This window comes from Cervus elaphus, chromosome 18 (assembly GCF_910594005.1).
Source record: "Cervus elaphus chromosome 18, mCerEla1.1, whole genome shotgun sequence".
In the NCBI taxonomy this organism is placed as follows: domain Eukaryota; kingdom Metazoa; phylum Chordata; class Mammalia; order Artiodactyla; family Cervidae; genus Cervus; species Cervus elaphus.
In genome coordinates this window covers 42,665,614-42,679,037 of record NC_057832.1, presented here as the reverse complement: position 1 = coordinate 42,679,037, position 13,424 = coordinate 42,665,614, and the positions used below count along the sequence as shown (strand labels likewise).

Sequence of the window (13,424 nt, the reverse complement as noted above, 5' to 3'; positions counted from 1 at the left end):
GGAACTGGGAGCCACATGGTCTAGCCTTCCCAGCCATAGAGATTAGCAGGTGAACTAAGCGGTATAACCAGAGTAGCTCACACTACTGGACAGAATGGCTGGTCTGAGATGGGCTCGAGATTCAAGCAGGGCCAGTATTTTCAGAAACTTTGTTCAGCCCTCCTTTGATCAAATGCTGTAAGGATGATAGTGGCTGAGTGGAGATATCAGAGTGTATCTGGAACCACAGAAAGAAGCTATCTGAGAAGGAAATCAAACTGAGCCAAGAATATCAGTGAGAAGAGCAAAAGAAAGGCTTGGTAAAACTGTTTGCTCTGTGATAACTTCCCCAGTCACATGAGTCAAGGGACCCCTGCCCTGCCTGTTCCCACCCAAATTCTGAAAAGTATTTTTTAAATTCAATACATTAATTTCATAATTATCTCCAACTACAGAAGCCAAACTGACATGGTATGGAGCCTGAGTGTGACCAGAATGTGGGGGTGAGAGTAGGGAGTTGCACTGGATACAACTCATGACATAAGCAAGTGCTAGAGTAGGCGTGCTTTCACAGTAGTGAGTGAACTTGAAATTTTCATTGTGTTTTGTTCTCTAAAGCTTGCTTAGAACCCACATTTTACAAACGTTGCATGAGGTACACCTATATATCTATATACAAACACATGCAAAGATTCAGTGCTTGAGATTTCAGCCCAAAAGAATGTTGACCAGTGATAACAGACAAGTATTCCTCAAGAGAGGGCATCTTTTAATATTAACAAAATATTTTATAGAGCTTCTCATTATCTCCCTGTGGATAAGACAGAGGGCTGTGGACCAAATGATATGATTAGTGGCTATATGGCTAGTTTAAGAACTATATGTAAAACATTTGATCTTACAATTTTTTTTTATAAACATTTCACCCAGGTTTTACATAGCTCTGAAGCCTTCCCTGATTTGGTAAGAGCACTCTAAAGCTCAGACTTCTCTGCTATAGCACTAATAACAATCAGAAATAATGACTCATTTTCTATGACAGACTATCTCTTTTTCTAAAGTCTAGACCAGATGTTCCCAAATTGCTGAGATTTTGGACCAGTAGAGTCAGAATTACCTGGGAACTTCTTAGAAATGTACATTCTCAGGCCATGCCCTGGATCTACTGAAACAGAAAATCTGGGACAGGAACCTCCAAGGGAGTCTGATGCTCACCAAAGCTGAACAACTGCCCTGCAGTCTATGGAGACATGTATCTTCTTCTACCTGTTCTTACTTGGCTCTGCCCTCATCACTCAGCACTCTGCATATAACCAGTGCTCAGTAATGATTCATCAAATGAATAGGTGAATGAGTAGACACTCCACATTTTTCATGATGTGAATGAGAGTCTATTAATCAGGATTAGAATGGTTACAGTTACCAATTAAAATTTTCCTTAAAAGTGTATCCTATAGGCAGGCAGCATATTAAAAAGCAGAGACATTACTTTGTCAACAAAGGTCCATCTAGTCAAGGCTATGGTTTTTCCAGCAGTCATGTATGGATGTGAGAGTTGGACTGTGAAGAAAGCTGAGCGCTGAAGAATTGATGCTTTTGAACTGTGGTGTTGGAGGAGACTCTTGAGAGTCCCTTGGACTGCAAGGAGATCCAACCAGTCCATCCTAAAGGAGATCAGTCCTAGGTGTTCATTGGAAGGACTGATGTTGAAGCTGAAACTCCAGTACTTTGGCCACCTCATGCGAAGAGTTGACTCATTGGAAAAGACCCTGTTGCTGGGAGGGATTTGGGGGCAGGAGGAGAAGGGGATGACAGAGGATGAGATGGATGGATGGCATCACCGACTCAATGGACATGGGTTTAGGTAGACTCCAGGAGCTGGTGATGGACAAGGAGGCCTGGCGTGCTGCGATTCATGGGGTCACAAAGAGTCCAACACAACTGAGCAACTGAACTGAACTGATAGGCACGAAGCAAGCAAACAACTAAGTTTCAAAAACTTGAACATTCCTGTGTCATATGAATTACAATGTTCAAAATCTGTATACCTCAAGAGCCATTTCCCTTAATGATGCTCTCCAAGCAAGGGGATAATAAGATGAAAAGAGCATGACAGGACAATAAGAGTCAAAACACAGTCGATGAATGCCCTGGGAAACATCATTAAGCCACCAGCAAATCACCAGGCTACTCCAAGCAAGAATAAATAACTCTTAAAAAGATGAAACCAGAACAAACGAAAATGTTGAAATAAAATTAGAAAATACAATGTATGACAAAACCCACTGGAAAAAAAAAGTAATAAAAAAAAAATTAGAAAATATTTGAATGAATGTGTATAATAGACATGTCTTCACTGTATCTGTTATCTAATTAAGTTCCCATTGCTTTTTGTTCACTTCTGAAGCTAGAAATCTCTCTCTTAAAGTAAGACTTAAATCAGTTTTTAAAGAATCAGTGATATAAAAGAGATAATTAATAAGGACCTATAGTATAGCATAGGGAATTCTACTCAGTAATCCATAATGACCTATCTGGGAAAAGAATAAAGAGTGGATATGTGTATATGTATAACTGATTCACTTTACTATACAGCAGAAACTAATACAAGATTGTAAATCAACTATACTCCAATAAAAATTTTTAGAAAAGAATCACTGAGTTTATGGAGTGCTGGTACACTGCTTTGCTATATATCAAGAACACAAAAGGAGCACAATTTTTGTGTATCTGTGTACACAAATATGCCTGTGGGTGTACACATGTGCCCATATGTGTGTGTAGGCATGTATGTGCACCCCGTACATTCTATATTAATATGTGTACTCTACTTCTTTAGTTCAGTTCAGTTTAATTCAGTCGCTCACTAGTGTCTGACTCTTTGCGACCCCATGAACCGCAGCATGCCTTCTTTAAGCACAGGCCAACTAGATTTTATCATTCTGTTTACTGACATCATTACTCATTGACATAATAAAAACATTATTTTTGAATATTTTTATTATAGCAAAACAAGATCCATTTGTATATAAGATCTTATTCATTAACACTTCAGTAATGTTTTTATTGTTGTTCAGTGCTCAGTTCAGTTCAGTTGCTCAGTCGTGTCCGACTCTTTGTGACCCCATGAATGCAGCACACCAGGCCTCCCTGTCCATCACCAGCTCCTGGAATCCACCCAATCCCATGCCCATTGAGTCGGTGATGCCATCCAGCCATCTCATCCTCTGTCATCCCCTTCTCCTCCTGCCCCCAATCCCTCCCAGCAACAGGGTCTTTTCCAATGAGTCAGCTCTTCGCATGAGGTGGCCAAAGTATTGGAGTTTTAGCTTTAACATCAGTCCTTCCAATGAACACCCAGGACTGATCTCCTTTAGGATGAACTGCTTGGATCTCCTTGCAGTCCAAGGGACTCTCAAGAGTCTCCTCCAACACCACAGTTTAAAGCATCAATTCCCAGTGATGTCCAACTCTCTCTGACCCCATGGACAGCAACACACAAGGCCTCCCTGTCCTTCACCATTACCCGGAGCTTGCTCAAATTCATGTCCATTGGGTCAGTGGTGACATCCAACTATCTCATCACCTGCCATCCCCTTCTCCGCCTGACTTCAATCTTTTCCAGCATCAGGGTCTTTTCTAATGAATCAGCTCTTCACATTAGGTGCCAAAGTATTGGAGATTCAGGTTCACCATCAGTCCTTCCAGTGACTATTCAGGGTTGATTTCCTTTAGGACTGACTGGTTTGATCTCCATGCAGAACAAGGGACTCTTAAGATTCTTCTCCAGCACCATGGTCAACAGCATCAATTCTTCAGTGCTCAGCCTTCTTTACAGTTTAATTAAACACTACAGTTCCAAAGAATAGCACAGAGAGATAAGAAAGCCTTCCTCAGTGATCATTTTAAAGAAATAGAGGAAAACAATAAAATGGGAAAGAGTAGAGACCTCTTCAAGAAAATTAGAGACACTAAGGGAAAATTTCATGCAAAGATGGGCACAATTAAGGACAGAAATGATATGGACCTAACAGAAGCTGAAGATATTAAGAGGTGGCAAGAATACATAGAAGAACTATACAAAAAAGATCTTCATGACCCAGATAACCATGATGGTGTGATCACTCACCTAGAGCCAGACATCCTGGAATGTGAAGTCAAGTGGGCCTTAGGAAGCATCACTATAAACAAAACTAGTGGAGGTCATGAAATTCCAGCTAAGCTATTTGAAATCCCAAAAGATGATGCTGTGAGAGTGCTGCACTGAATATGCCAGCAAATTTGGAAAACTCAGCAGTGGGCACAGGACTGGAAAAGATCAGTTTTCATTCAAAAGCCAAAGAATGTTCAAACTACCGCACAACTGCACTCATCTCACACGTGCTCAAAATTCTCCAAGCCAGGCTTCAACCGTACATAAACCAGCAACTTCCAGATGTTCAAGCTGGATTTAGAAAAGACAGAGGAACCAGAGATCAAATTGCCAACAACTGCTGGATCATCAAAAAAGCAAGAGACTTCCAGAAAAACATCTACTTCTGCTTTATTGACTACACCAAAGCCTTTGACTGTGTGGATCACAACAAACTGTGGAAAATTCTTCAAGAGATGGGAATAGCAGACCACCTGACCTGCCTCCTGAGAAATCTGTATGCAGGTCAAGAAGCAACAGTTAGAAACAAACATGGAACAACAGACTGGTTCCAAATCGGGAAAGGAGTATGTCAAGGCAGTATATTATCACCCTGCTCATTTAACTTATATGCAGAGTACATCATGAGAAATGCTGGGCTGGAGGAAGCACAAGCTGGAATCAAGACTGCCAGGAGAAATATTAATAACTTCAGATATGCAGATGACACCACCCTTATGGCAGAAAGTGAAGAAGAACTAAAGAGCCTCTTGATGAAAGTGAAAGAGAAGAGTGAAAAAGTTGGCTTAAAACTCAACATTCAGAAAACAAAGATCATGGCATCTGGTCCCATCACTTCATGGCAAATAGATGGGGAAACAATGGAAACAGCAACAGACTTTATATTCTTGGGCTCCAAAATCACTGCCATTGGTGACTGCAACCATGAAATTAAAAGACACTTGCACATTGGAAGAAAAGCTATGACCAACCTAGACAGCATATTAAAAAGCAGAGACATTACTTTGCCGACAAAGGTCCATCTAGTCAAAGCAATGACTTTTCCAGTAATCATGTATGGATGTGAGAACTAGACTATAAAGAAAGATGAGTCCTAAAGAATTGATGCTTTTGAACTGTAGCATTGAAGAAGACTCTTGAGAATCCCTTGGACAACAAAGAGATCAAAACAGTCAATCCTAAAGGAAATCAGGAATATTCATTGGAACGATGCTGAATCTGAAACTCCAATACTCTGGCCAACTGATGTGAAGAACTAACTGACTCATTGGAAAAGACCCTGATGCTGGGAAAGATTGAAGGCGGGAGGAGAAGTGGACAAACAGAGGATGAGATGGTTGGATGGCATCACTGACTCAGTGGACATGAGTTTGAGTAAGCTTTGGGAGCTGGTGATGGAAAGGAAAACCTGGCCTGCTGCAGACCATGGGGTAGCAAGGAGTTGGACACAACAGAGTGCCTAAACTGAACTGAACTGAACATAAAATAAACTAAATTTAATTTGCCTTACTCATCATAAAGGAAAGTTCAGCCAAAAAATGTTTAGCTAAAGAAACATTATTCCAAAGTACTTTCAACCCACCTTAATGGAGGAAGGCACAGAAACCCACTCCAGTATTCTTGCCTGCAGAATCCCCATGGACAGAGAAGCCTGGTGGGCTACAGTCCATAGGATCACAAACAGTCAGACACAACTGAAGTGACTTAGCATGCAGTGGCTCTCTGCATATATTTTTCTAAATAGAAATAGCTCTTACTTGGCCATTAAAGGACATTCAACATCATACTTCATACTTCATAAATCTTTGCTCTTTAAAAACTTTTAACGTTACTCTTCTGATTGAATTTAAGAGATGTACTTCTAAATGAAAATGTCCATAATTTAAACTGTCCTTCCTTTGACCTATTCTAAGTACTTGCTATACTGTAAATATAAGAATATACATGGTCTTAAGTATTGGACAGTAAATTTTAAAAGCTTAAGGACTAAGGGTAAGATGAACAATTATATAAATATAAAAATTGTAGATTAGAACCTAAGGACAAAAATAAATGTCATTATTTCAAAGATGCAAACACACACAAAGAATGCTGAAATGGGCTTAATCTCAGTTTCTCCTACCAACATAGACTGGTAAGGCTAACTTTTTAATTAAGACAATGGCAGGTCAACTTCAGAGTTCGGGTTTGTACCCTTCCTCTGGCTAAGTGCCATTTATATGATAATTACTTTGTATTTTCTAAATGCAATTACACAGCAATCTGCCATCAGCCTATGGCTGCATGGCTTTTATTGACTGAACCTACTGAGTAACCAAATAATTAAAGAGAAGTTAAACAGCATCTTCATTCTGTGAGTCTCAGAACACATTTTAAGGCTGTGCTCTTCTGATACTAATATTCCTGAAAAAATTTAACTGTTTAAAATAGCAGTACCTGAGCCCTCACTATGCACCAGGCACTGTGTTAGGGAACCTTAAATTGAGTATCTCATGTATTTTCACAGCAGTCCTATGAAATAAGTACTGATATTATTCCCATTGTACAGATGAAAAAAACTGAGACTTAGAGCACATAATTTAGAGCACACAACATAGCACTAATAAGCAGTGTGTGTTAGTGGCTCAGTCATGTCTGACTCTTTGCAACCCCATGGACCCCCGTGTGACCCTGCCAGGCTTCTGTGTCCATGGAATTCTCTCTCAGGCAAGAATACTGGAGTGGACTGCTTCTCTAGAGGAACTTCCCAACCTAGGGATTAAGCCCTGGTCTCCTGCATCGCATGCAGATTCTTTACCATTTGAGCTACCTACAGGGAAGACCTCATAAGCAGTAGATATGAAAGTCAAAGCCAGAAAGGTGGGCTTAGGAGCCTAAATTCTTAAGTTTCCTCTGTGCTACTTAAACACACGTGCTATATATCTGCTCATTTATATCTGTCTAAGGAACAAACTGCAGTCTGCTCAAAATGGGAAAAGGGGTGGATAAATGAGGGATGTAGCTGACTGAACATAGCCTGTACCTTTCCTTCCTCATCACATGGAGTGTGGATCTGGAAATAGTCTTTTGAGGTACAGGGAGGGCGCTCGGTACACTCGCTGGATCCTTCTTCTGCAACACAAGAGTGCATTTCAGAGATGAGTCATTCATGTTGTGATGCCAAGAAAAAGGCAAACATGAAAACAAGCAAACAAACAAAAAGCAGACAAGTGAAAAGTAAAAATAATCTTGCCAGAAGAATTTAGGTAGAACTAGTTAGGCCTAGAACAAATGAAGGCCTGGATTTTTATTTTTCCTAGAGCAACAAATGTTTCTAAGGTACACAAGAAGTATATCATAGTTTCTAAGAAAACATTAGATTTCCTCCATTATCACTGCATGTTGTAAATCTGGAACAAATTAAGTTTCTAAGTACATCTCCATGCCAACGAATCATCTAAAAGTACAATTTGAATTTTTCTAGGCACGTATAAACATATCCAAAACAGCTACCTGGGGGTTGTGGAACAGAAAACATTATGGACAAAAAGAAAACTTCTTTAGAAAGAGGTAATTAGAAATCCTGTTTTATCCACTAAGTATGGATTCATTTCAGGACTTTGGTTTCTGGCCCACTGTTTTCATCACATTGTATGTGTGATTTCTGGCTTATGACTATACACTGTCCACAAACATAAATTTAGCAGAAAAGATCAAAGAGTATAAACTGGAGACTCATCTTACCCGAAAATTGGGAGTCCTCGTCACACCTGATGCATTCTTTGGCTCCCTTCTCAGAATAGGTGTTTCTGGGACACACTTGGCAGATGAACGAACCTGGTTTGTCACTGAAGGTGCCGGGTTTGCATGGAAAGCATTCTGATGTGTAGGCCACCCCTGTGTGGTAATGGGAGACAGAGCATGGAGGGAGGGCCCTGTGTCACCCTGTGTGGTAATGGGAGAGAGAGCATGGAGGGAGGGCCCTGTGTCACCCTGTGTGGTAATGGAGGAAAGAGCATGGAGGGAGGGCCCTGTGTCACCCTGTGTGGTAATGGAGGAAAGAGCATGGAGGGAGGGCCCTGTGTCACCCTGTGTGGTAATGGAGGAAAGAGCATGGAGGGAGGGCCCTGTGTCACCCTGTGTGGTAATGGGAGAGAGAGCATGGAGGGAGGGCCCTGTGTCACCCTGTGTGGTAATGGGAGAGAGAGCATGGAGGGAGGGCCCTGTGTCACCCTGTGTGGTAATGGAGGAAAGAGCATGGAGGGAGGGCCCTGTGTCACCCTGTGTGGTAATGGAGGAAAGAGCATGGAGGGAGGGCCCTGTGTCACCCTGTGTGGTAATGGAGGAAAGAGCATGGAGGGAGGACCCTGTGTCGCTCTGTGTGGTAATGGGAGAGAGAGCATGGAGGGAGGGCCCTGTGTCACCCTGTGTGGTAATGGGAGAGAGAGCATAGGGGGAGGGCCCAACAGCAACAAATCAGTGTGTCCTTGCTTCTGCTACCAGAAGTGAGAGAGAAATATTAATAGTAAGCTCAACCCAGGTCTTTTACGTACCATTAATTCAACATCACAAATGTATTTACTGTTTTCAGAGAGCAGGGATGCATACTGAATTGAACACTGAAGTACAGTGCACAGTTAAGAGATTCAGATTTGATAGAGGTATATAATCAGTGTACGAGATTCTGCAGCAAGATGGCAGAGTAGAAGGACGTGCGCTCATCTTCTCCTGCGAGAACTCCAAAATTACAACTCACTGCTGATCAACTGTCGACAGGAGAATGTTTGATTCCATGAAAACAATATACCCCACATCCAAGGGCAAAGGAGAAGCCCCAGCAAGATGGCAGGAGGGATGAAATACATTTAGAACCAAACCCAATACCCACCAGAGATGCTTGGAGGGCTCAAACAAAACCTTGTGTGCACCAGAAGACTTCTCAGAGACTGAGCCAGACCCATCTTTGAGATATACCTTTGAGTGTTTGAGTGTCTCCTGTGAAGGTATGGGTCAGCAGTCGCCTGCTGCAGGGGCAGAGGTTCTGGGTGCAGCAGACCTGGGTATGGCATAAGCCTTCTTGGAGGAAGTCGCCAATAACCCCATCATAGAGCTGCAAGAACTTAAACAGGACTGGGGAAACAGACTCTTGGAGGGCACAAACAAAACCGTGTGTGCACCAGGACCCAGAGACTCCACAGAGACTGAGCCAGAACCGTGTTTGAGTGTCTCCTGCAGAGGTACGGGTGGTATGGGTCAGCAGTGGACTGCCACAGGAGCTGGGGCTCTGGGTGCAGCAGACCTGGGAATGGCATAAGCCCTCTTGGAGAAGGTCACCATTAATGCCACCACAGAACCACCAGAGCTTACACAGGTCTGGAGAAACAGACTCTTGGAGGGAACAAACAAAACGTTTTGCACACCAGGACCCAGGAGAAAGGAGCAGTGACCCCAAAAGACACTGACCCAGACTTGCCCGTGAGTGTTCAGGAGTCTCCGGCAGAGGCGTGGGTCAGTGATGGCCTGGTGCAGGGTCGGGGGCACTGAGTGCAGCAGCACATGCATGGGACCTATTGAAGGAGGCCGCCATTATCTTCATCACCTCCACCATAGTTTGGCCTCAGGTCAAACAACAGGGAGGGAACACAGCCCCTCCCATCAACAGAAAATTGGATTAAAGATTTACTGAGTATGGCCCTGCCCATCAGAACAAGACCCAGTTTCTGCATCAGTCAGTTTCTCTCCCATCAGCAAGCTTCCATAAGCCTTTGATCCTTCTCCTTCAGAGGGTAGACAGGATGAAAACCACAACCACAAAACACTAATCAAACTGATCACATGGACCAAAGCCTTGTCTAATTCAATGAAACTATGAGCCATGCCATTTAGGGCCACCCAAGATGGACAGGTCATGGTGGAGACTACTAACAAAACGTGGTCCACTGGAGAAGGGAATGGCAAACCACTTCAGTATTCTTGCCTTGAGAACTGCATAAACAGTATAAAAAGGCAAAAAGATAGGACACTGAAAGATGAATTCCCCAGGTTGGTAGGTGCCCAATATGCTACTGGAGAACAGTGGAGAAATAACTCCAGAAAGAATGAAGAGATGGAGGCAAAGCAAAAATAAAACCCAATTGTATATGTGACTGGTGATGGAAATCTGATGCTGTAAAGAACAATATTGCATAGGAACCTGAAATGTTAGGTCCATGAATCAAGGTAAATTGGAAGTTGTCAAACAGAAGACGGCAAGAGTAAACATCAACATTTTAGGAATCAGTGAACTAAAATGGACTGGAATGGATGAATTTAACCCAGATGACCATTATATCTACTACTGTGGGCAAGAATTCCTTAGAATAAATGGAGTAGCCCTCATAGTCAACAAAAGAATGTGAAATGCAGTAGTTGGGTGCAATCTCAAAAATGACAGAATGATCTCTGTTCATTTCCAAGGCAAACCATTCAATATCACAATAATCCAAGTCTATGCCCCAACCAGTGATGCTGAAGAAGCTAAAGTTGAACATTTCTATGAAGAACTACAAGACCTTCTAGAACACCCAAAAAAGATGTCTTTTTCATTATAGGGGACTGGAACACAAAACTAGGGAGTCAAGAGATACCTGGAGTAACAGGCAAATCTGGCCTTGGAGAACACAGTGAAGCAGGGCAAAGGCTAACAGAGTTTTGCCAAGAGAATGCACTGGCATAGAAACACCCTATTTCAACAACACAAGAGAAGACTCTACACATGGAGATCACAAGATGGTCAATAGTGAAATCAGACTGACTGTATTCTTTGCATTCATAGATGGAGAAGCTCTATTAGCTCAGTTCAGTTCAGTCACTCAGTCGAGTCTGACGCTTTGCGACCCCATGGACTGCAGCATGCCGGGCTTCCCTGTCCTTCACCAATTCCCAGAGCTTACTCAAATTCATGTCCATAGAGTCAGTGATGCCATCCAATGATCTCATCCTCTGTCGCCCCGTTCTCCTCCCGCCTCCAATCTTTCCCAGCATCAGGGTCTTTTCCAATAAGTCAGTTCTTCACATTAGGTGGCCAAAGTACTGGAGCTTCAGCTTCAGCATCAGTCCTTGCAATGAATATTCAGGACTGATTTCCTTTAGGATGAACTGGTTGGATCTCCTTGCAGTCCAAGGGACTCTCAAGAGTCCTCTCCAACTCCACAGTTCAAAAGAATCAATTCTTCAGCACTCAGCTGACTTTATAGTCCAACTCTCATATCCATACATGACTCTGGAAAAACCATAGCTTTGACTAGATGGACCTTTGTTGGCAAAATAATATCTCTGCTTTTTAATATACTGTTAGGTAGGTCATAACTTTTCTTCCAAGGAGCAAGTGTCTTTTAATTTCATGGCTGCAGTCACCAACTGCAGTGATTTTGGAGTTGAAGAAAATAAAGGCTGTCACTGTTTCCATTGTTTCCCCATCTATTTGCCACAAAGTAATGGGACCAGATGCCATGATCTTCGTTTCCTGAATGTTGAGTTTTCAGCCAACTTTTTCACTCTCCTCTCATCAAGAGGCTTTTTAGTACTTCTTCACTTTCTGCCATAAGGGTGGTGTCATCTGCATATCTGAGGTTATTGACATTTTTCCCAGCAATCTTGATTCCAGCTTGTGCTTCATCCAGCCCATTATTTCTCATCTTGTACTCTGCATATAAGTTAAATGAGCAGGGTGACAATGTATAGCCTTGACATACTCCTTTCCTGATTTGGAAACGGTATGTTGTTCCATGTTTGGTTCTAACTGTTGCTTCTTGACTTACATACAAATATCTCAGGAGGCAGGTCAGGTGGTCTAGTATTCCCATCTCTTGAAGAATTTTCCACAGTTTGTTGTGATCCACATAGTCAAAGGCTTTGGCATAGTCAATAAAGCAGAAATAGATGTTTATCTGGAACTCGCTCACTTTTTCAATGATCCATCAGATGGCAATTTGATCTCTGGTTCTTCTGCCTTTTCTAAATCCAGCTCGAACATCTGGAAGTACACAGTTCACGTATTGCTGAAGCCTGGATTGGAGAATTTTGAGCATTACTTTACTAGCGTGTGAGATGAGTGCAACTGTGCAGTAGTTTGAGCATTCTTTGGCATTGCTTTTCTTTGGGATTGTAATGAAAACTGACCTTTTCCAGTTCTGTGGCCACTGCTGAGTTTTCCAAATTTGCTGGCATACTGAGTGCAGCACTTTCACAGCATCATCTTTCAGGATTTGAAATAGCTCAACTGGAGTTACATCACCTCCACTAGCTTTGTTTGTAGTGATTCTTCCTAAGGCCCATTTGACTTCATGTTTCAGGATGTCTGGCTCTAGGTGAGTGATCACACCATTGTGGTTATCTGGGTCATGAAGATCTTTTTTGTATAGTTCTTCTGTGTATTCCTGCCACCTCTTCTTAATATCTTCTGCTTCTGTTAGGTCCATATCATTTCTGCCCTTTATTGTGCCCATCTTTTTTTTTTCTTTTTTTTTTTTATTATCTTTTCTTTTTTTTTTATTTTTTTATTAGTTGGAGGCTAATTACTTCACAACATTTCAGTGGGTTTTGTCATACATTGATATGAATCAGCCATACAGTTACACGTATTCCCCATCCCGATCCCCCCTCCCACCTCCCTCTCCACCCGATTCCTCTGGGTCTTCCCAGTGCACCAGGCCCGAGCACTTGTCTCATGCATCCCACCTGGGCTGGTGATCTGTTTCACCATAGATAGTATACATGCTGTTCTTTTGAAATATCCCACCCTCACATTCTCTCACAGAGTTCAAAAGTCTGTTCTGAATTTCTGTGTCTCTTTTTCTGTTTTGCATATAGGGTTATCGTTACCATCTTTCTAAATTCCATATATATGTGTTACTATGCTGTAATGTTCTTTATCTTTCTGGCTTACTTCACTCTGTATAAGGGGCTCCAGTTTCATCCATCTCATTAGGACTGGTTCAAATGAATTCTTTTTAATGGCTGAGTAATATTCCATGGTGTATATGTACCACAGCTTCCTTATCCATTCATCTCCTGATGGCCATCTAGGTTGCTTCCATGTCCTGGCTATTATAAACAGTGCTGTGATGAACACTGGGGTGCACGTGTCTCTTTCAGATCTGGTTTTCTCGGTGTGTATGCCCAGGAGTAGCATTGCTGGGTCATATGGCAGTTCTATTTCCAGTTTTTTAAGGAATTTCCACACTGTTCTCCATAGTGGCTGTACTAGTTTGCATTCCCACCAACAGTGTAAGAGGGTTCCCTTTTCTCCACACCCTCTCCAGCATTTATTGCT

The 13,424-nt window shown here is 42.1% G+C and overlaps 1 protein-coding gene across 2 annotated transcripts in view; it reads right to left on the bottom strand.

Moving 5' to 3' along the window:
* Positions 1-13,424, bottom strand: part of ELAPOR2 (endosome-lysosome associated apoptosis and autophagy regulator family member 2) — a 216,534-nt gene that overhangs the window by 51,704 nt on the left and 151,406 nt on the right. For both annotated transcript variants that reach the window (XM_043873321.1, XM_043873322.1), the window contains 2 exons: positions 7,856-8,008; positions 7,155-7,243 (listed from right to left, as the gene is read on the bottom strand). In XM_043873321.1, the coding sequence (XP_043729256.1) occupies positions 7,155-7,243; positions 7,856-8,008 (242 nt within the window). The remainder of the gene's footprint in view (positions 1-7,154; positions 7,244-7,855; positions 8,009-13,424) is intronic.